The 24,378-nt window shown below is 44.3% G+C and overlaps 1 protein-coding gene across 3 annotated transcripts in view; it reads right to left on the minus strand.

Annotated features, from left to right (window-relative positions):
- The window catches only part of ak7b (adenylate kinase 7b), a 61,168-nt gene that overhangs the window by 9,571 nt on the left and 27,219 nt on the right, over window positions 1-24,378 (minus strand). For 2 of the 3 annotated variants that reach the window (XM_078563319.1, XM_078563321.1), the window contains 8 exons: window positions 22,418-22,508; window positions 20,123-20,197; window positions 18,659-18,808; window positions 17,378-17,506; window positions 12,257-12,383; window positions 8,125-8,253; window positions 3,336-3,401; window positions 2,490-2,687 (listed from right to left, as the gene is read on the minus strand). In XM_078563319.1, coding sequence (XP_078419445.1) covers window positions 2,490-2,687; window positions 3,336-3,401; window positions 8,125-8,253; window positions 12,257-12,383; window positions 17,378-17,506; window positions 18,659-18,808; window positions 20,123-20,197; window positions 22,418-22,508 — 965 coding nt within the window. The remainder of the gene's footprint in view (window positions 1-2,489; window positions 2,688-3,335; window positions 3,402-8,124; window positions 8,254-12,256; window positions 12,384-17,377; window positions 17,507-18,658; window positions 18,809-20,122; window positions 20,198-22,417; window positions 22,509-24,378) is intronic. The other variant, XM_078563320.1, reaches the window with a different exon arrangement.

Consider the following 24,378-nt stretch of genomic DNA (forward strand, 5'->3'; position numbering starts at 1 on the left):
GCCTCAATGCTCACCTTATTCATTAGGCCCTCCCCTGTGATTAATAATGCTAACTTCCAGCAGAGGCAAAACAAGAACAAAGTAAGCAACATGAGATTAATTCCTGGGAGGTTTCTCTCTGACTCTAAGGGTGAATTTTTAGGTCGGCAAGTGGGGTCGGGGCCAGCTCGCCGACGCGTAAAATGACACGGGGTGACATTGAGCGTGCGTCCCGACGTCACCCCACATCATTTACATTTTCAGGTCAGCAGGCACGGAGCCAACTCAGCTCCACACCCGCTGATCTGTCAATGGCCATTTAAGGCCTATAAAGAAGTAATTGAAGTAATCAATGGACCTGCCCGTCCAACCTTAAGGTTGCTGGGCAGGCCAGGAGCCCAGGCGGGCTTCCGAAAAAACATGAAACCTCATCCACGGGCAGGATGAGATTTCATGAGGGATTTAAAATGTTCCAGAAATTTTTTAATAAAAGTAATGGACAGTGTCACATGAGGGGACATGTCAATAATTTTTTTCTCATCCTTATTCAATATTTGAAACCTGAGCCAATCTGCCTATCTGCACTTTGCCTCAGGGAGATCTGTGCGCTCCTTCACACGTATGCGTGAAAGAGCGCACTCCCGGCTCAGGGAATCCCTCTCCGCCCGCTCAGGGAGCACATTGCGCTTCCTGCTGCACGTCACGCCGGGTGGGCCTTAATTGGCCTGCCCACGTAAAATGGCGGCATGCCCCCGATCGGGGGTGCCGATCGGGAACCCGCCCGCTCGTACCCGCTCCCACACAGCGCGCCCCCCACCCCCAACCAACAGGGGGAAGATCTTAGTAACTTAAGACTCCACCGTACAGGACCGGAAAAAGCAATTTTCTGTATCCACCAGTATTACACCCCAATTTGATACAGCTCAAAATACTCTCTCTAACCAAAACTTGAATGGACAAAATCTATAATTGTGTTACTGGTTTTTTGCAGTTCAAATGGACATCATACAAAAATTTTGCTGGCCATTTTAGCATATACTGAAATTCTAGTAGCAATAATGAAGTAAGTGTACAGTTTTGGTCTCTGTATGTAAAAAAGGATATGCTTGCCTTGGAGGGGGCACAGATAGCATTCAATTGATTCCTGGGATGAATTACTGTCTCTTGAGGACAGATAGAGAAGGATGGGCCTATAGTCTCTAGAGTTTAGAAGAATGAGAGGTAATTTTACAGAAACATATGAAATTCTTAGAGGACTTAACAGGCTAGATGCTGAGAGGCTGTTTTCCCAGGCTGGAGAGCCTAGTGCCAGGGGCCATGGTCTCAGAATAACGGGTTAGCCATTTAGGGCTGAGGTGAGGAGAAATTTGTTCATTCAGAAGTTTGTGAATATTTGGAATTGTCTACCCCAGAGAGCCGTGGACACTCTGTTGTGTAAGAAATGGTTCTTTTCAGAATATTATAGGATTTATATGGAATTAGCAGGCATGGTATGAGGTCATCTGGCAGAAAGCTGTTTTTCTTCTATCTCTGGAAAAACACATAATCAGCCCCCAGAAATGTCGAGATCTCCTGGTTCAGGCTTTCATGTTGACATTCCTAAGTTGATAGGACAGCATCTTGTACCTTCTTATCTATACAAGTGTCTAGTAAAGGTTAACAAATGGCTCCCAGTATGAGGTAATCTAAAAAATGACCTTGAGCTAAAGTGATGGACAAGGGGGAGGTGACACCCACCAACACTTTGTATTGTAGTCATTGGCCTGAGCTATTCGAATGAGTGATTGACATAGGGTAAACAACCAGCCCCTAGGAAGAAAGTGTATTAATGGGTGCTTGGAGGTGGATGGGGGGGTGTGGGCTGGTGGTGGTGGGGGCAATTCTCACAGATAAAGACCAGGGAAGTTGAAGAAGATGGAGAAAGACCAGGGAAGAGTTTTCTAATACTTCGGCTACTGTGCAGAATGCTGCCTCCACAAGTTACAGAGATCAACACACTCTGCACCATCTATCTGTTTGTCCTGTGGGATCAGTAAAGCGCTCTCATCTGTCACGGTCATCGCTTTTCCTATCAATTTAGCTTATGCATCATATCTAAACTGTTAACTCTCTATCTCCCAATGTCCCTAGTAACTTAAGACTGTACTGTACAGGACCAGAAAAAGCCATTTTCTGTATCCACCAGTATTACACCTCAATTTAATACAGCTCAAAATACTCTTAAAAACTTAATAAACTACCTTAAATCACCTATGAGTTTTCAACTGCCTATTTTGAGTAATGTGTGCCTCCCTTAAAACTTACAGTTGATAAGTATATTCAACATTATTTTGATATACTTCTAGGCACTTAGCGAATCAAAGGATATGGAGATAGGGTAGGAAAGTGAAATTGGTGTAGATGTTCAACCATGATCTTAGTGAATGGCGGAGCACTCTCGAAGAGCCATATGGCCTACTCCTGCTTATATAACTTTTGTTAGTCATTTCATTGACATCAATCAAGCTTACCAATGTGTATAGGATGAATCTCAATCTCATCAAAATAATTAAGGAGTGTCTCATCTTCCACATTTTGTTCTCTGTAAAAGGCAAGATGGCGCATGAACCTGTCTTGTGTATAATGGGTTCCAACAACAACACTCTCTGGCAGATTCAAGACGCGATTCTTCAAGAACTCATCAGAGGCATCCAAAGAAAAGATGAACTCTGTGGAGAGAAAGCATACAGAGACTTAAATTATTGGCAAATATGTGATAGGTAGAGGTTCAGAGGAATGCAAGTTTTTAAAGTAAGTTGATGAGTTTTTTTTAAAGGGGTAGATAGTAAGAGGTTGGAGGGGATGTGGGTGATAATGGAGACAAGGAAGTAGTCAGAGGTAGCATTGTTAGTGACTGAGACCTCAGGAGCACAAAGAAGGCAAAGCTGATGGTGTGTAGGTTTGAGTATTTCCATGAATGGTGAAATTGAGTGAGGGTAGAGAATTCAGAGAAGGGTAAGTGAACTCAACAAGGAGGAGGAGTCCCTTGTGGCAGGTTTAAATTGCAATGATGCATAAATATTCCAGGGTTTTCCTTGATTACCTTTAAGGGTCAGGGAGCTTCAAACAAATATTTCCCTTAGGAATTAAGAGGAGGAATAAAGTCCACTGTGGGTTAAATTATACATACGGAGAGGGCAAATTTGATGGGCCAAGTTACCTTTTCTTCCTCAACTCTATTAAATAGGACCAACAACAGATAGGCTCTATAATTGAGGACAGTAGATTTTGCAGGATGGCAGTGACAAAGAATAAAGTATGACTGATATTATTGAGATACCTTTATAAAATCATAAGTAAAATGAAACATTATGAACCTGGAGTAATTGTCTTGTTGTATTGTGGGAGTTTCAAGATACTTTCTTCTTCCTCATCCTCTTCCACTGCATTACAAGACAAGATAAAACAAGGTTGAGTAAACAGATGAATATAGATTCTAAAGAATGCAGTAGTGTCTGTGCTGCTGGGACACTGAAATGTGCCATTTGGAATGTAACTGATCAGGATTGAATGAAATCGCTAATAATGTTAGATATATATATTTGTGTTTTGCAAGTCAAGGAGACATCTAATATAGTCTTATCATTTTGGAAGTTTTGTGTGGCTATTTACCTCTCTCAGGAGGCTAAATATATTGGGAACAGCCCATGATATCCCAATTTCACCTTTTCTATAGAATGAAGCTCAATAGGTTGATGGTCTTTTTTTATTCATTCCACGCTTGACTATACTCATAAATCCGGACTTCTAAATAGCTCTCAAAGATCTTTAACCTACAAATGTTTGAGGAATTCAGCCAAAATTTAAATCAGGTAATCCCCAAATTTTCTTTGACTCGTCTTCATGTTTTTCTCCCTTCTTTAGGTATTTGTTGCACCCCCCACCCCATCACCAATTTTCTGACCAGCACATTTCTACTCTCAGATCCCATCCACTTTGGCTCTATGGACAGGGACTGGGGGACATATGAGGACACCATAGTTTGAGTCAACCTCTAAGTGGAATGCTGCTGACTTTCAGTGGGGAAGACTAACAAATTGCCTTTCAGGACAACCTGGAACAGCTCTTTCCCTTGAAGGCCTGGCTTTAGACTGCACTATCTTGACATGGGTGGCAGCAGTCTGGGCTGGCTGGCTGATGATGAGGTGGCAGGGGTGGGAGAACAAATGCTGATATCCTAAGAGATGGAGGTACTATCACTACCTTGGGGTGGTGCCTTGTCAAACTTTGTAATTTGTTGGAGAATGGACTGTTGTGACACCCAACAAGCCTATTCTGACATGATGGCAGAAATCTGAGATTCCATGGCAGCAACCATAGCTTACATGGCTTCAGTCTGAACTTCCACTGCTCCAAATGTTGGGTGTTTTTTGCTGGTGATGTAACGGATGTTGAGATATCAACCATCAGACACTACATCAAGGTTAGCTCCACAAGTGTTCATGGACTTGGCCATCATTTCCACACTGGGAAGGATGGATCCTAAACTCTGTGCAAAACCCTGTGTAGCAGATTTGTGAAAGACTCTTCCATGATCCTTGACATTGACAGCAGGCTTTTGGCAGGCCAGTCAATGCATCAAGCATATCCATCAAAGTCCTCAACTTAGTCCACTGCGTCAGGATTTGTGGGTGATGGTGACCTCACCCTCTGGTGAGCAGGCACCCGTGCTACCCTCACCCCTGCCCTGGCTGCAGGTCACTTGTGTCCTGTGTCCCACCAGGTGCACATGCCTCTAAGCTAGCCTCGAATGTACACTCAGTATCAGTATCTGAGCTGTTGGTGCGAGTGTGAGGATAGTATTTCTAATTCACCATGTCTTCCTGCTCTTCCATTTCTTACTCTTGCTGGAAAATGGCCAGGTTGCAGTTCTTGGGTATGCGAAAGGAGAAAGTCACAAGGGTAGGGTTGTTGTGAGGACAGGTGGGGAAGCAAAAGGGGCATTCTTCCACCATTTGCAGTTTTTAAATCAGAAGAAATTGTGGGATGAGGGGGAAGTGGAAGTGAGAAGGAGGATTAGGTATGAAGATACTGGCTAGGATTCTCTGTCCCTGCTCTGGTGGGACCTACCGCAGGGATTGCGGCAGCCCAGCCAGAAGTTCATTGACTTTTGGGGGGAACCAGACGTTCCCAGCAGCAGGCAGGGCCGGAAAATCCTGCCTACTGTCATCTTTGATCTTTCAGCCCTGCCACTGGCCAGCACTTCAGCCATGGCCACTTCAATGATAGCGACTGTCTCCATTGAGAATAGGACATGAAGTTGTGCCTGTGCCCTGGTGCTTAGCTACTGCTGCCTCCAATTATGCACATCTAATTCTGCAAGAGAGGGGAAGTGTTGTGTAATATGTTTGGGTGATGTGGCTAGTTGAATAGTTGGGAGTGTGTGCAAGCTGTGAGATGTGAGTATGAGGCTTGTAGTAGTGTGAAGCGTCTGACATTATGGTAAAACATAGCAATGTCAGGTGAGACCTAATTGATAAAGACTGTTGGTCAGTATGTGATGGGGGTGTGGTACATTGTGTGTGAAGCTCGTGGTGCAATTGATACGATATGGCATTTGAAGGTGCATTTACTGACTACTCATTGAATTTCTTGTGACACTTCAACCAGGTCCTGAGGACTCCTGGCATTGACTTCTGAGACTATCAGTCCCACTAGCTTTGCAATGTTTGTCTGGAAAGCCTCCTGGATCCCTGTAGATTTATGACATCACTCATCCCCTCCACCTCCTGCACCAAGGCCTCCAGTGCAGCTTCAGAAAATCTTGGACCCTCCTCTATGCCATGTTGTGCTGTTACTGGGAGGTCCCCAACTCCAAATCACTTTTAGAACGACTTTCAATACCTGCTCCAGTCAAAATGCACCTCCCCTTTAAGAGACGCAGGCTGGCTTTAACTCATGTTAACTTCTCATGATTTTGCACCCCTGCTCAGGCGTACAGCTATTCAACAGTGCACTTAGTGTTGGCTTCTCACTACAATCATTTAAATTACCAGACAGCATGGTTACATGCTGCCAGCATTGAAAGTAACAGGTGCACAATTCCCACACCCATTTTCAAATTTGTGGCCCTTGTCTCTCTTTTTGTTTTATTTCTCAGTTCTCTCTGACTCTCCGGGCTGAATTTTCCCCCCGTTGTGGGGGGAAGTTGATGGGTGGGCGCATGCAGGTGCACTTCCGATCGGCGCCCCTGATCGGAGGCATGGCGCCATTTTACGTGGGCGGGTCAATCAAGGTCTGCCCAGCGTGACGTCCACAAGGAAGCACTATGCGCTCCCTGTGCAGGCAGGGGGAAATCCTTAAAATCGAGAGTGCGCTCTTTCGCGCATGCGCATGAAAGATCACACTCATCTCCCTGAGGCTAAGTGCTGCCTCAATGAGATCGCCTCTACTGTCAACAATATTGAAAATAGAAAAAAAAAATGCCCTTACATGTCCCCTCATGTGACAATGTCACACGGGTTGGGACATGTTCATAATTTCCATAACAACTTTATTAAAATTTTTTAAACTCTACATGATACCTCATCCTGCCTGTGGATGAGGTTTCATGTTTTTTCTAGTTGCCGCCGGGGCTCCTGGCCTGCCCACCAGCCTTAGGGTTGGACGGGCAAGTCCACTAATTACTTTAATTGATCTGTCAATAGCCTCAACTGGCAGGTCAGCGGGCGCGCAGCTGATTTTGCTGCGCCGCCACCTTCCTGAAAATTTAAATGGGGCGGGGTGACGTTGGGGGTTCTGCCTGACGTCATCCCGCGTCATTTTACATGTCGGCAAACGGGCCCCGTCTCGCCCCTGCTCACCCACGGTAAAATCCTGCCCTCTAATTCTTTCTATTTGTGTCTTATCCTTTCTTTCTGGATGGCTTTCTTTTCTAGTTATTTCTGTTTGTTTTTCATTCATTCTCTTTCCTGTTCTCTGTAAGTCTCTCCCTTGATCTCCCCTCCCCTCTGTTTGACTCCCAATGTCTGTGTGCCTCACAAGCAATTTTTCCTGTATTACCTTACTATTTTTAAAAGTCATGCCAGACAGCAAAATTTGCAACCAGTGTGAATTAGGGTCAGGTTCATTAGCTTCATCTAGAATGTACTGCATCCAGCTCCCAGATTCACATCATCATTTTTCAGTGGTCTGTTTGCCCTTCTATTATTTTTCTGCAATTGACTGAAATAGAAAGAATTAGAGAGTTGGAGAGAACTGAGAAAGAAAACAGGAAGGGAGATGAAGGCTACAAAACTGAAAACAGGCATAGGGATCATGATGTGGTATTACCCATGCCTGTTGCTTCCAATGGTGGCAGCTTGTAAACTTCATACTGCTTTTTGTTTTATTTGTTCATGGGATGGAGGGCAACGCTAGCAAGGCCAGTATTTACAATGCATTTCTAATTGCTCTTGAGAAGGTGCTGGCGGGCCGCCTTCTTGAACACTGCAGTCCCTATGGTGTAGGTACAGTGTTGTTAAGAGAAGGAGTTTCAGGGTTTTGACCCAGCAACAGTGAAGGAACAGTGATATAGTCCCAAGTCATGATGGCGTGTAATTTGGAGGGGAACTTCCAGATAGTGGTGTTCCCATGCGTCTACTGCCCTTGTTTTTCTAGGTGGTAGAGTTTGCAAGTTTGGAAGGTGCTTTCGAAGAAGCCTTGGCTTGCTGCAGTGCATCTTGTATATAGCATGCACTGCTGCCTCTATGCACTGGTGGTGGAGGAAGTGAATGTTTAAGGTGGTGGATGGAGTGTAGGTCAAATTGGCTGCTTTGTCCCATATATTCTCGAGCTTATTGAGTGTTGTTGGAGCTGCACTCCTCTAGGCTAGTGGCGAGTATTCCATCACACTCCTGAGTTGTGCATTGTAATGGTGACAGGTAGCTCTGCTGTGATGGAAAAATAACAATGAACGGGATTTGATTTTGTTTTAAAACACACTGAAAAAATGTGTTCTCATGGAATGTTCCTTTACTTGCATTAAATATATTTATACATATATCCCTAACCTCGTTCTAATCAGTGTCAATGTGTATTTTTAGGCTGGCGTGTCAGGCTGCACTGGGGCCAACCTGCAATTCAAGGTGACAATTGTGAAATTATATTAAAATGTACAAATCTTACAACTAAAGAGTTCCTTGGCTTGTAAATAGTTCTTAGGAAAGCCATCAAGAATGAAACCCTGGTTCAGGCACGGCATAGATAACAGTTTCTCTTTCATAAACTTGATGATGAAAGAATCATCCAGACGACCTGCAAAGTTGAAAACGAAAAGGTCATCAGTCAGAATAAAGAAGGAAATACATTATTCTCGAAACCAGAGGGTAGTTACCAAAGCATATGGAATCTGGGGCTTCATAAATAGAGATATTGAGCAAAATTTTCCCCCCGATGTTTGGGGGGGGGGGGGGGGGGGAGGAGTGCGGGGGCGGGTGGCCCTCCAATCGGCAACCCCGATCGGGAGCACACCACCATTTTTAGTGGGTGGGCCAATTAAGGCCCACCCAGCGTGACGTCCGCAGGGAATCCCTATGCGCTTCCTGTGCGGGTGGGCGGGGATTCCTAAAGTCGGAAGTGCGCTCCTTCGCGACTAAGTGCTGCCTCAGGGAGATCGCCTCCCAAACCAAAAAATTTACTGCAGTGAAAATTTCATTCACCATCCATGTCCCCTCATGTGACAATGTTAACATGGACACAACGTTAATTAAAAGTGTCTCTTAGTTTTTTGATTCGACAATGAAACCTCATCCCGCCCGTGGCCGCCAGCGCTCCCAACCTGCCCGCCAACCTTAAGGTTGGATGGGCAGGTCATTAATCATCTTAATTAGTTTTTTAATGGCCTTAATAGGCCGTTGACAGTTCGGCAGGTGCGCAGCCAATCCGGATGTGGGCCCGCTGAACTGACAATCTAAATGACACAGGGTGATGTTGGGGCACACGCCTGACGTCACCCCGCATCATTTGATGTGTCGGCGAGTGGGCCGCGCCCCTGCTTGCCCACCGGAAGATGCTGGCCATCGTGTACAAGCAGGGAAGTTATGCTGAACATTTACAAAGCTCTGGTTAGGCCTTAGCAAGAGTATTACATCCAGTTCCAGTCACCACACCTTAGGAAGGATGTGAGGGTCCTTGAGAGGGTGCAGTAGAGAATTACCAGAATAGTTTCAGGGATGGGAGATTTTAGCTACAAGGTCAGGTTTAAGAAGCCAGGGTTGTTCTCCTTGGAGCAAATGAAGTTGAGGGGAGATTTGACAGATGTGTATAAGATTATAACTGGTTTAGTTAAGGTAGACAAAGAAGAGTTGTTCCCATTAGCTGAGGACTAGGGACACAGAATTAAGGCTTTTGGCATGAGATACACAGGGAATATGAGGAAGAACTTTTTTATGCAGCGAGTGATCATGATCTGGAACTCCCTACCTATGAAGAAGGTGGAAGTCGAGACGATCAACGATTTCAAAGGGAAATTGGATGGGCACTTGAAGGAAATAAACTTGCAAGTCCAGGGGGATAGGGCAGGGAAATAGGACTGACTGGATTGTCAGCATGCACTTGATGGGCTGAATGGCCTCCTTTTATGCTGTAATGACTCCATGCCTTTACAAGCACATTCATTGCCAGGTTTCTTGAGCCCATGGGAACCTGGATTACAGCTGTTAAATTTAACCCAGAGTTCCAATTACATCTTGGAAATCTAATTTAATTATCTTAGTTAAGTGTCCTACCTCTAAACGTGAATCTGCATGCTACCTGCTACTGTAAAAATGACAACAGACACTTAAGTAATGGGATGAGGGCATGCTCCCCATTATTAAATTTTTACTGTCCCCGCCTGTTGTTGGGAATATTTATATCAAGGCCATTGTGCTCTTACAATAGTAATTTATAACTGTGTTCACACATAGTAAATTCTACGTTTATATTTATGAAGATATTTTAGTAATAAATTGAAACGTAACAACTAACTTTCAGACTCTTGAACACTGTCTGTTCTACGTATTCAGATTCAAATTATAGACTATAATCATGTTGCAGTTTGAAATGGCACATAAAGTATTAATTGTATAATCAGTAACAACTCTTGAACTTGCTACACAGGATAACTTATGAGCCATTTATAAACACCTCAGCTCTCCATCAATACCAAACATTGTGCATAACCTAATACTGCAGTCAGAGTGAATGGCATAAGCCCACCCTTCTCACATTAATTTAGTTTGGTACCATGTGCAATATAACTATATGCTATCATATGCTGTGGTATAGAAAAAGATTATGGAACATACAGCAAACAATGGCCCGGATTTTCGCAGAGTCTGCCTTATTCGAAATGGTGCTGGGATCCCAAATCTGGAAGACCTGCCCCCACTTCTAACAGATCGCATTTTCATGCTGAGGTGGCGGGGGGGGGGGGGTGCGCGCGCGTAGTATGTGATTTGACAAATGGGGGAAACCTGAACCTAGCTGGGCCATTTGAACTCAGTGCTTAGTTCAAACAGATGCCAGTTTCGCTGCAGCGAGGTTCATTTCACACAATGTGTGACCTACAATTTTTAAGAATAATCATGAATGTGCATAAAAAGTAAATAAGTTCTGCAAGGTTTTTTTCCCACAGTGTGTGACCTATGACTTTTAAGAGTAGCCATGAATGTGCGTAAAAAGTGAATAAAGTCTGTGGAACTGTCAAGCTATCAAGTTATTTAAATCCCCTGCTCTTTAAATTTTGAATTAAAAAACAGCCTGCTGTGTCACTGAGTTGAAAACAATCAGTGCTTGCAATCTCACTAGCTGTTTGTTGACATAAGCCTGATGGCTAGCATTGTAGTATTATTACTGCTTGACTGCTTCTCCAACCTATCATTATCACAGTGGCGGGGCCCTGTAAGTTCATAGTTTTACTGACAGCTCTGAGAGGTTATTAAAGGATTAGCTGCCTTTGATGTAGGGCTTTGAATACAAATGTTTGTTTTTATAAGAGATTAAGTACTTGAAGAGATTTAAATGTATTGAATGGGCTTTTATCAATGAGAATATTTATACAGTAAAGTCTATAATAGATACTTAGAACTTTATTTTATTTCATCTCAGCCTGGCTCCTTGTCAATGTCTTATTAATTACATTGTTAAGCTTTGTTAATGTAAATTACATTGTTAAGGGAAACTGGTGATGGATATTTGAACACATATAAATATGGGATAGCTAGGTACTGGGTGTATATGAGGATGTTGACACTGAGCAATGTCATTAAATTCTCTCAGCAAGGAATGGCTCTGTGCCTTAGTTTTGACTTTACCAGCTGGCATGGATCTTATTAACACTCCTGAGGTCTGCCATAGTGAATATTGGGTCAGCTGGCATGGAGGATGTAAGGGCAAAAGGTGTTAGGTGGGAGCAAGCATTAGCACTTATCATAGGGGATATAAGGGGCCATGGAGGTGGGTAGAAGGGTATAGGTTGCATGGAGGGTGTAATGAGCCGTGGGGCGGGTAGAGAGGCATAGGTTGGCATGGGGCGTATTAGGGGCCATAGGGGGTGGGTAGAGGGGCACAGGTTGGCATAGGGGTATGAGGGGCTATGGGGGGCATGAGCTGGTATGGACGGGCATGGAAAGTGGGTGTGGGGTGAGGGCATCTGGGGGAGGGTGAGGGGGTCTGAGGGGTGAGGACTAGAGGGCCTAACTGTTTTTATTGCAATCGGGCCGAAGTCCTGAGCACCAAGGCGGGTCTTTTGAACATTTTACCTCGGCAGCTCCTGTGGCTGCCTCCAAACTGTTTCCTGGGGTGCAGGCCCAACTCCAGCACACACCTGCAAACCCCCAGCCATTCAGGGCTGTTTCTCCCGAGGCAGTGGTGGCGAGCCAGGAATTTTCCTGACTTTGCACATCGGCCTTGGGAGCGAAAATCCAAGCCAATGTAACAAAATCGGGGCAGTCGTCAATCAGTTCAGTGCAGTAAGGTGACAAGTTGTAAAGGAAATTAATTTTTTACTAAAGTTAATCATGCTGTTAATGGGCAGCAGTTCACAATGTGAGCTTGTCCTGACATTTGGTATTGATCAGTGATATTGAAATAGGTTGTAAGGAAAGAATCATTAGAAGAAACTATTGGATTGGTGCAGTGAGAGGGAGCTATGCATTGTGCCTACTTGGCCATACATAGACTTACAACTTGATGCAACGTTTAAAAGGTTTTTCAACTCTAATCTTGATTTATTCATAAGTAAAAATAAATACAAAAAAAACCTAACACTCATTACCACCACTTTGCTCCATATTTTCTTTGACTTGCTCAAGAAGTTCCTGGGCATTTCTGGCTGCCATTTCATCACCTTCTTCTTCAGTTTCTTCAAGTTCCCCAGTATCAGGCTGCATACTTTTTAATTCCTAAAATGGTGAATGTTCAGTTTAAAACAAAGCTGTGAAAATAACACATTTTGTTTTTCAAAAAGTAGGCCTCAGCTAACCCACAAAAGTTCAGTTGGCAAAAGCAATGTTTGCATCAGGCACTGCTGGTCTGTGCTGAGTCACATGTCTCAGCCAGAGTGGAAGAAAGTATGCCTCAATTGGCTTCCGTGCCTCTGGGCTAAGGAGGACCAGGTCAACCATCGTTTGCAGCTCAATTCCTATCCAGTAACTCCTCTACTCCTCTTCTGGAAAGAACGTGAAGTGTGTGGACATCAGCAGGTAACAGGACTGTGATCCACCCATGATTAAATAACTTACTGCCAACTGATACCCAGGCTTACACATGAAGAACAGACACATTGATGAGGTGCCTGAGGGAAACTGGCACTCATGGAAGTGTACACTAGCACAAGTCAAGCTATCTAGGAGAAAAAAAGCTTGCAACAAAAACACATGCAAAGGTAACTGCACGTTTGCAACATTGCAATATTTCCGGAGAAGTAAATTAATGAAGTCTTCCCAGAGATAAGTGACCACAGAAAAATAGCAGTGTTTCCCATATGTAAATTGGATGGGCTATTAAGAAGGATTAGAGAAGTTTAAGCTATACACTTCAGAATCTTCAGGTCAGCGAGCAGGTGCGGGCCCCGCTCGCTGACACGTAAGATGACGCGCGGTGATGTCGGGCGTGCATCCAGACGTCACCGCGCATCATTCAGATTTTCAGTTCGCCGGCCGCGCACCGCAATCAGATGCGCACCTGGCGAACTGTCAAAGGCCTATTAAGGCTATTAAATTTCAGTTGAAATAACTGAGCTGCCCGTCCAACCTTCAGGTTGGCGGGCAGGTGAAGAGCCCAGGTGGCCTTCGCATTTATCATGAAACCTTACCCACGGGCGGGCTGTGGTTTCATGATTTTAAAACATTAAAACAAAATTTTAATAAAATTCATAGACATGTTCCAGCTCATGTGATACTGTCACATGAGGGGGCATGTTTTTAAATTTTTTTTTTCCTTTGTTAAAATTTTTAAAAATCAAAGTTATCTCCCTGAGGCAGCTCTGTGCCCAATTTAGCTTACTCCCCCCGCCCGCACAGGGAGCGCTCAGGGCTTCCAGGTGCGCGTCATGCTGGGCGGGCCTTAATTGGCCGGATTGGCAGCTCAACATTCTGGGATATAGAATCTTCAAGCGAGACAGGGGAGGGGGTAAAAGAGGAGGAGGAGGAGTTGCATTATTAGTTAAGGAGTCAGTTACTGCAGTAAGGAGAGATGATGGGCGGAATTTTACGAGTTGGCGAGCGGGGGCGGAGCCCGCTTGCCGACGCGTAAAATGACATGCCGTGACGTTGGGGTGAACTCCCGACGTCACCATGCCCCATTTAAATTTTCAGTAAGGCTGGAGCGCAGCAAAATCAGCTGCGCACCCCCCGACCAGTCAATGGCCAATTGAGGCCATTGACAGGGTCAATTAAGTAATTAAAGGACCTTAAGGTTGGCAGGCAGACCAGGAGCCGCAGCGGGAATTAGAAAAAACATGAAACCTCATCCACGGGTGTGATGAGGTTTCATGCGGGCTTTAAAAAATTTAAATAAAGGTTTTGTGAAAATTATGGACATGTTCCAACTCATGTGACATGAGGGGACATGTTAGGGAAATTTTATTTTTCTATTTTTGTCTTTTTCACATTTAAAGCCTATCTCCCTGAGGCAGCACTTAGCCTCAGGGAGACGAGTGCGCTCTTTCGTGCACATGAGTGAAAGAGCGCACTCTCGATTTTGGGATCAACCCCCCTGCCGCCCGCACAGGGAGCGCATAGCGCTTTTGTGCGGACGTCACGCTGGGCGGGCCTTAATTGGCCCGCCCATGTAAAATGGCGGCACGCCCCCAATTGGGGGCGCCGATCGGAAGTGTGCCCGTATGCGCCCGTCCATCAACCTCCCCGCCCTGACGGGGGGAAAATTCAGCCCCATATCTTGGAGGGTGCATCGAATGAAGCTTCGTGGGTAGAGCTTAGTAATAAAAAAGGGGCAGCCACATTGTTAGGTGTTTATTATAGACCTCCAGATGGTCAGCGGGAAATTAAGGAGCAAATATGTGCACAATTTGTGGAGGTGTGTAAAAGCAATAACAATAGGGTAATTATGTTAGGTGATTCCAACTTTCCCAACGTTAATTGGGATAGACATAGTGTTAAGGGCTTGGATGGAGTGGATTTCTTGAAATGTGTACAGGAGAACTTTTTAGGACAATATGTAGAGGGTCCAACAAGGGACGGCACAGTGCTGGACCTAATTCTGGGGAATGAAGCCGGACAGGTGGCTGAAGTGGTGGTGGGGAAGCATTTTAGTGATAGCGACCACAACATGGTACAATTTAAGCTTGTTATGGACAAAGAAATAGACAAGTTGCAAAAAAATGTTTTGGATTGGGGGAGAGTGGATTTTTGTAAAATAAGGCAGGATCTGGCCAAGGTAGACTGGGAACAGTTACTTGTGGGGAAATCTACAGAGGAACACTGGGGGGCGTTCAAAAAGGAAATGGGGAAGGTACAGGCTCAACATGTTCCCTCTAGGGTGATAGGAAGGAGTAACAAGCCCAAAGAACCATGGATGACCAGGGATATTCAGGATACAATGAGAAGGAAAAGAGAGGCTCTTAGCAGGTACAAGGGGAGCAAATCAGTGGAGGTATTAATGGAGTACAGAAAGTGCAGGGTGGAGCTTAATAAAGCAATTCAGAGAGCAAAGAGGGGATCTGAGAAAGCTCTGGCTGGTAGGAAGTAGGGAAAATCCCAAGATATTCTATAAGTATATCAATGGGAAGAGGATGACCAGGGAAAGAGTAGGGCCCATAAGGGACCAAGGGGGCAATCTATGGGTGGAGCTAGGGGACATCGCTAGAGTGTTGAATGAATACTTCACATCAGGAGAATGAGGATGAAGGTATGGAACTCGGGGAGGGAGACTGCGAGGTTCTTGGGCAAATTGACATAGGGAGTGACATGGTATTGGAGGTGTTGGCAGGCTTAAAAGTGGACAAATTTCCAGGTCTGGACGATTTGTATCCCAGACGGCTGAGGGAGGTAAGGGAGGAGATCGCAGGGGCTCTGACCAAATTTTTAATTCCTCACTGGCCACGAGGGAGGTGCCAGAGGACTGGAGAAAGCTAATGTGGTTCCGCTATTTAAGAAGGGTTGTAGAGATAAGCCAAGGAACTACAGACCAGTGAGTCTCACATCAGTGGTAGGGAAACTATTGGAGAAAATTCTGAAGGGGAGAATCTATTTCTACTTGGAGAGGCAAGGTTTGATCACAGATAGTCAGCATGGCTTTGTCAGAGGGAGGTCATGCCTAACAAATTTGATGGAATTTTTTGAGGAGGTGACCAGGTGTGTAGATGAGGGTAGTGCAGTTGATGTAGTTTATATGGATTTCAGCAAAGCCTTTGACAAGGTCCCACATGGGGGACTTATAAAGAAGGCAAATGCACATGAGATACAGAGTAATTTGATGAGGCGGATTCAAAATTGGCTTAGTTGTAGGAGACAGAGGGTGATGACAGAAGGATGCTTTAGTGACTGGAAGCCAGTGTCCATTGGCGTACCACAGGGATCTGTGCTGGGTCCCCTATTATTCGTCATTTATATAAATGACATAGATGACTTTGTGGGGGGTAGGATTAGTAAGTTTGCGGAATAACACAAAGATTGGCTGGGTTGGTAACAGTGAGGTTGAGTGTCTTGGGCTACAGGAAGATATAGATAGGATGGTCAAATGGGCAGATAAGTGGCAGATGGAATTTAACCCTGAAAAGTGTGATGTGATACACTTTGGAAGGAGTAATTTGACAAAGAAGTATTTAATGAACGGCATGACACTAGGAAGTTCTGAGGAACAAAAGGACCTTGGTGTGTGTGTTCATAGATCTCTGAAGGCAGAGGGGCATGTTAGTGGGGTGGTGAAAAAGGCATATGGGACATTTGTCTTCATCAGTCGAGGCATAGATTACAAACGTAGGGAGGTCATGTTGGAGTTGTATAGAACCTTGGTGAGGCCACAGCTGGAGTATTGTGTGCAGTTCTGGTCGCCACATTATAGGAAGGATGTGATTACACTGGAGGGGGTGCAGAGGAGATTCACCAGGATATTGCCTGGGATGAAACATTTAAGTTATGAAGAGAGGTTGGATAGGCTTGGTTGTTTTCATTGGAGCATAGAAGACTGAGGAGCGACCTGATCGAGGTGTACAAGATTATGAGGGGCATGGACAGTGTGGATAGGGAGCAGCTGTTTCCCTTAGTCACGAGGGGACACAAGTTCAAGGTGAGGGGCAGGAGGTTTAGGGAGGATGTGAGGAAAAACTTTTTTACCCAGAGGGTGGTGATGGTCTGGAATGCGCTACCTGGGAGGGTGGTGGAGGCGGGTTGCCTCACATCCTTTAAAAAGTACCTGGATGAGCACTTGGCATGTCATAACATTCAAGGCTATGGGCCAAGTGCTGATAAATGGGATTAGGTAGGTAGGTCAGGTGTTTCTCACATGTCGGTGCAGACTCGATGGGCCGAAGGGCCTCTTCTGCACAGTGTGATTCTGTGATTTTGTGATTTGCAGGTCTGCAGTTCGTTGAGGCAGCTGTCTGAAGCGCTCACCTGTGCCGGCGGTGATGTCATCGCCGGCCCTCTTCCCGTCCCCACCCTGGCAGCGCTGAGCTTTTCAGCATGAGTTTCACGCTGGCTGGTAATTAATTGGCCAGCCAGCGTGAAATCACGGTCAGGGGTTAATTGCAGTCAGGGGCCTGTTTCCCAACTGCTCCTGGGCCCACCAATCGCATGCTCCCAACAAGGGAAAGATTCAGGCCATAAAATTGGATGGTCCAATTAGAAAGTGAGAGTACTGGAGGGATGAGTTTGGGTGGGTCAAGTGGTCTTTTCTCATTTTTGACTCTTCTTATGTCTGGTTAGAATAAACGTACCAGATTTGCTATAGCCTCTTCAATGACATCTTTTATTTTGATATGGTGCAGCTTGTAATGCTTGGCCAACTTTTCCGCCACCGAGGTTTTCCCCACTGCAGGGGGTCCCAGAATAACGATTTTTAGTGGCTGTGGAAAATAAAATAATTATCATAACATGTTGGGTGCATTTGTCTGAATATCAAAGTATCTTACAAGGCTTTCAGAAAAATAATAAATATCCTTCAGCGGGGAGGCAGAAAACAAACACTGAGGTAGCAGGGCTGAAATGCCTTATTGGCTAATTTAGCAAAGAGACAGGCTCCAAATTTAACTCCAGGTGTGTTTTGGGTGGGTGAATGGTGGGCTGTGTATGATAACTCCCTGGCCTCATTAACATGCTGCCAGTCCGCCTTCCACATGTGTGGAGAGGTGGGAAATAATTATTGGCCTACAGCATAGAAGATAGCGGGGATAAGGAAGAGGGGTTTCAGGAGGGTCTTGTGGGAGGGAAAACTGAAGGGAAGGGGAGGGCTTGTCTTTCCTTGTGGGGTTTAGAGAGAGTATTCTGATTTGCGAGTTATTCAGCTATGAAAGCAATGAAGCAGAGGGCCTAAAACAACACTTGTCAAACATTCAGGCCCACAAAATTCAAACAGGTTAAAGGAGAGAAATATAACAATTAAAATGGACGAAGTTACTTTGGTGGCCAGATTGCCAGCACTTGGGACCTGCATGTGGCACTGGCTAGAGGTTTGAACACTCTGGTCTAGGCTCATCTATAAAAAGTGGTCATTTGGGTGAGGAAACAGAGGGAAGCAAACTGTACTCCAGCATGATCCAAGGTCTTCAGGACAGGATAGGAGCAAATTGGAGGGGCAAGGGAAAACAACAGAAATAAACATTGCACTCTTCTAACTTTCAGTAATATCCAATGCAAAATAACAGCAACATTTGTCACTGTCAACTATAGGGAAAGAATGAATGGTCCAAAGCTGGGGTGGGTGAATATAGATGGCATCAAAACATCTTTACATGGTACAATAAAAGCTCAAAATGCTGGAATCACTTAGCAGGTGGGGCAGCATTTGTGAAGAGAGAAACAAAATTAACATTTCAAGTCGATGGCCTTTCATCAGGTTGCAGTTGCTTCTGCTTTCCCCATAGTTCCTTCTTTCTTTATGTGAAGGAATTAAGTATGAAGATGAATATAAAATTCCAGATACTCAAATAGCCAAGTGAAATTTGGTAAAAAGATCTCCATGAGAAATGATCAATCACTGAGACAATAAACCACTTTACCAGAAGCGTTCGAGATTGCTTGTATTCTTTGATAAGGTTCTGAATGTTATCCACAAGACCGGATTCAGCCACCCAGTGGATGTTAAAGTTTTCCTTGATGTAAAAAGCCTCCATTGTCAGATTCGCCATCAAGTGATCAAGATCTGATTGCTGTTGGAACAGAAAACAAATTTAAACACTAAAACTTCAAATTTTGAAAAGTGAAATTAATAAAGAAAACAGTTCAAGGAAGTTTGCCTTGTGGATGAAGTTAAAATTACACTGGCAGAGCCACAGTGAAAGATTCTGGTGAAACAAGCCCACTCAAAAGCAAAATACTGTAGACAAAAACAAAAATTGCAGGAAAAACTCACTAGATCTGACAGCATCTGTGGAGAGAAAGACAGAGTTAACGTTTCGAGTCCGTATGACTCTTCTTCAGAACAAGAAGAGTCATACGGACTCGAAATGTTAACTCTGTCTTTCTCTCCACAGATACTGTCAGACCTGCTGAGTTTTTCCAGCAATTTTTGTTTTTGTTTCAGATTTCCAGCATCCGCAGTATTTAAAAACTGTAGATGTTGGAAATCTGAAATAAAAATTGAAAATGCTGGAAATATTCAGCAGGTCAGGCAGCGTCGGTGGAGAGAGAAACAAAGTTAACGTTTCAGGACAAAGACCCTTCATCAGAAATCTGAAGGGTCATCAACCTAAAACGTTAACTCTGTTTCTCTCCACAGTTGTTGTTTGACCTGTTGAGTATTTCAAGCATTTTCTGTTTTTATGCCACTCAACAGGTTAACCTGCCTTTTGTTTTTCAGATGAAGAATGAGCTTCTCTCTATTCCTGTATTCTATAGTTTGCAAAATCCACTACTTGTGTGTAGAAAATAAGCCAGTGTAACCTCCTCCCTCCCCCTTACACTGGTCAGCACCCACAGTATGTTTTGCAACTGTTCCTGCCTCAAACCTTCTCTTCCAATAATTTGTCCAGTTTCTCTCTGGTCCCTCTTAAGTCTGCCTGCCAACTCATCATTGCCTCCAATTTATCTCCTATTCTTGCTTCCCACATTCTCCAGCCTTGTTTCTTCCTTTCAATCGATTTAGCCAAGTTCTCTTTCTTTTCATCATTCTTCTCATTCTCTCACTGCTTGCTATTCTGTCCTTTCCCATTAATGGTTCCTAATGGGGGATGTGCAGCATGTCGAGAGTCTATAGTTCAATTCCCAGTTCAATAATTCCCAATTTTATGAAAGAAACAATGGCTGCACAAATAGGATTTTCAAATATTAATGCTATTGAAGAAAGTACATTCAGCAGCAACAATGTTTTGGAAATAACCTGCTTTTTTGCTCTCAGGACGTGGGCAACATTGGTAAAACTGCAGCAGCCATGGAAAGCCTATTTGTTATTTTGCTGAATACAATGGCGACTCAAACAGTTAAGCATAAGCATGGTTAAAGATTGAAATAAATGGTGTACTAACTGTCAAGTCATAGTTGAGCAGGGCATCTCCTTCAGGAACATGATGGATCTTGCCAGGTCCAAGTTTGCTGATCGCCTGTCAAGATAATTACTATATTTACTAGGTCTCCAATAGTATTGGATTCCAGATTAAGCTATTCTTTACAGATCACCCAATTGCCTAGCACTTGAAGGCACTGTCTAAGATAGAATTAAGCAATACAGATCTGGAGATCGATGGCTAAATTTCCCATGCTGATATAGTTGACCCTATGATACGAGGAAACATCCCTATATGGAATTATCATGTCCAAATGTCTCAAAGCATATCACACAATGAATCGCTTTTGAAGTCTATTGACTGTTGTATAAACAAAAGAGGTGTACATACTGCACCAATAACATCCCACAAAAAGAACTGAGGTAAATGACTAGTTAATCTGTGGTATTGGTTGGGAGCAATGTTGACCGGGACACCATGAGAACTCTATTTCTCTGAAAATTGCCATTACAACTTTAACATTCACATGAAACCTGCAACAGAATGACACCCAAAATGTCAGTTCAAGGACAAAATGTCCAACAGTCAGGAGGTGGGATGGGCACACAAATTTGCACCACCAGCCTCCGTGCCAGTCTGGCCCCATGATCCCGATGCCAAGCCATTTTGTATGAGGAACAACTCAGGTTAGATCGGCTGCCCACTGGAAAGTGATGGACAATTGATTGAAGCCAATTATAGTTAATTATAGAACCTATTAAGGCCTCATTACCATGCTGACAGGAACTTCCAGTCAGCAATGAGGACAGCCCATGTTGGCTTAGACCGTGGTGAGCTCAGGGCTGTGGGGGGAGGTCAATGGGTTATGCGAGGGACCCCTTCCCTGGACTCATAAATGAATGAGTTCAAGGCTGGCTTATTGCAACCAGAGTTTTGTGGATATGGAGATGTAGGGAGAGTTGGTCACACATTTTGCAGGTACAGCAAATAACCAGCAAGACAAATGGAATGTTGAACTTCATTGCAAGGGGGCAATGGAGTATAAAAGTAAAGTCTTGTTCCAACTTTACAGGGCATTGGTAAGACCACACCTGGAGTACTGTGTACAGTTTTGGTATACTTATTTAAGGAGGGATATACTTGCATTGGAGGCAGGACAGAGAAGGTTGACTAGGTTGATTCCTAGTCATTTCTTGCATATGTTTGAGCGACAAGGGAGTCAAAAGGGAGAGGAGCAGGCAGGAAGGTGGAGTTAAGGCCACAATCAGATCAGCCCTGACCTTACTGACTGGCAGAGCAAGCTCAAGGGGCCAAATGGCCAATCCTGCTCCTATATCTTATGTTCTTATGTTCCGCAGGTTGAGATGAAAGCAAAGCAAGCAAATGATCCGTCATTGGAAGTATTTATATGCTATTACATTTTATGTACTTTATGGGGAGGATCTTCCGGTTGGCGAGCAGGGGTGGGGCCTGCTCGCTGACGCGTAAAATGATGTGTGATGACGTAGGGCAGAACTCCCGATGTCACCCTGCATCATTTCCATTTTCAGGTCGGCGGGGCTGCAGCCGAGTCAGCTGTGCACCCGCCGACCTGTCAGCGGCCTATTGAGGCCATTAATAAACCAACTTAGGTAATTAACAGGGCTGCCCGTCCAACCTTAGGGTTGGCGGACAGGCCGAGAGCCCTGGCGGGCTTCAGAAAAAGCATGAAACCTCATCCACGGGTGGGATGAGGTTTCATGGGGGTTTTTAAATACTTAATAAAGGTTTCACTAAAAGTGATGGACATGTCCCAACTCATGTGACAGTGCCACATGAGGAGACATGTCAGGGAAATTTTTTTTAACATTTGTCTTAAAAGTTTTAATTCCGAGCCGATCTCCCTGAGGCAGCACTTACCCTCGGGGAGATCAGTGCGCTCTTTCGCACGCACGCACTCCTGGCTGAGGGAAACCCCCCCCACCCCGCCCGCACAGGGAGCTTCCTGGCGGACGTCACGCTGGGCGGGCCTTAATTGGCTGGCCCCTGTAAAATGGCAGCATGCCCCCAATCGAGGGCGCCGATCGGAGGTGCGCCAGCCCGCACCCGCATCTGCACTTTCCCCCCAACGGGGGGATAATTTTTCCCTATAAGATGACATGACACAATCAAAATAGAACAGATTGAAACTTATCGTTCTAGATTATAACAGTTATAACAGTGACTACACTTCAAAAGTACTTTATTGCCTGTAAAGAGCTTTGAAACATCCGGTGGAAGTGAAAGGTGCTATATAAATGCACGTCTTTCTTTCAGGAAGGACCTCTAAGTGTTTACCTTGAGTATCTCTTTCAGCTGGTGCTTTGAGTCATCCAATGCAAGAATGTAGTACGATTTTGGCTTACGTTCCATTACATTTTGTAACACTCTGCAAAATAAGGCCAAAAAAAGTCACTCCTTTGAAACAGAAAAAACTCATAAATACACTGGTGCTGGAATAACCACAGTGTCTTTCACTTCCACTGCCTGGAAGTTTGTGATAATTTACCAAACAAAAACAATAAATCCATGTGAAAGTGATATTTCAACAAGTCTAAATTAAGGGGCGATTCTCTGATCTCAATGGGATAAGTCACACTTGAAAGGATTGTAAGAATGAGATACCGTATAGCCACAATATTGTACCCCTATTCTCTGACCTGCATTCCCCAAAAGGAGTGAGGAATCACCCCTAATAACACTCATTACAAAACTCTTTATTTATTTCCACCTCTCCTGTTGCTATTAAAACCAAAGGAAGACGGTTGTGGAGGCCAACCACCTTAGCCCTGGGATATCAGAAGTTCCTCAGGAAAGTGTCCAAGGCTCATGTGCTGCTTCATCAATGACCATCCTCCATCATAGGGCCAGAAGTAGGGATGTTTGCTGATGATTGCAGTTTTCAGTTACATTTGCTAATGAAGCGCTCAATTCCTGCATACAACAATCAGGTCTGGGCTGCTGAGTGGTGCCACAAAAGTGTCAGGCTGACCATTTCCAACAAAAGGAAACCTCCCCTTGACATTTAATCACATTACCAATGTTGAATTCCCTGCTACTAACATCCTGGGGGCGGGTGGGTGAGGTGTGGGGGTTCATCATTGACTAGAAACTTAACTGGACCAGTCATATACTCTGGCTACAACAGCATGTTAGAAACAGAATATTCTGTGCTAAGTGACCCGATAATCTGGTTTTTTTTGTAATATTGATTGAGTGGTAAATATAACCAGAACACTGGGGATAAGTCCCCTTCTCTTTTCAAAATAGTGCCATGGGTTCTTTTATGTCCACCCGAAAGAGCAGACAGGGCCTCAGTTTACTGTCGCATCTGAAACATGACACCTCTGATGCTCCCTCAATGCTGCACTGGTGCATCAGCCTTGATTTTTATGCTGAAGTCCTGGAGTGACACTTGAACTGACAACCCTCTAACTCAGAGCTGAGCATGCTACTAACTGAGCCACAGCTGTGGTTATGTTTAAAGTTGAATTTGGACCAGTCACATAAATACTCTGGCTACAACAACATGTTAGAGACAGAATATTTTGTGCTAAGTGACCTGATAATCAGTTTCAAAATAATGCCATGGGTTCTTTTACTTCCAACTGAAAGAGCAGACAGGGCCTCAGTTTACTGTTGCACTGAGGGGTAAATATTGACCAGAACACTGGGGATACTTTAGTATTTGACATTATTTTTAAAAATGTTAATTAACATTTTTATAACTGTATTTTTTTCAAAAGAATGAAGTCCTTTGAATAAAATATGCGTGTAAGAGGCTCTCCTTAAGGCTCAGCAACTTTATTAAGCACCTGAGTGATTCAAATGAGGAAGGTCCCGGGTTCAATCCCTTGTCATGAGCTCAGTTAGTTCATCTCAGTTTTGGGTAATGATAGGGGCACCATGGTTGACATCACACCTTAGTTAGCAAGGGCAAAATTCACCAGGGTGTCCTTCCTGATCACTGTCCAGTGAGTTTTGCTGTAGGAATAGGATAGAAATTCATCTTGAAAAGATGTGCTAATTGGGTTTCATTGCATCATCTGCTTGTTATGGGCCCCATATAAAATTCAGTTCTGTTAAAATAAATGGAACTGGATGTTGAGTCAGAAGTATAATGGGTGTCCAATAGGATACTGCCCATTTTATGATACCCACTAAGTCTAACTTCATTCCCATTGTGTCCATATCCATTGATAAGGGCAAGATCTGGTTTGGGTGTAACATTGCTGTGGTTCAATATCCTGACAAAACTC

The sequence above is a fragment of the Cetorhinus maximus genome, chromosome 18 (assembly GCF_964194155.1).
Source record: "Cetorhinus maximus chromosome 18, sCetMax3.hap1.1, whole genome shotgun sequence".
Lineage (NCBI taxonomy): Eukaryota > Metazoa > Chordata > Chondrichthyes > Lamniformes > Cetorhinidae > Cetorhinus > Cetorhinus maximus.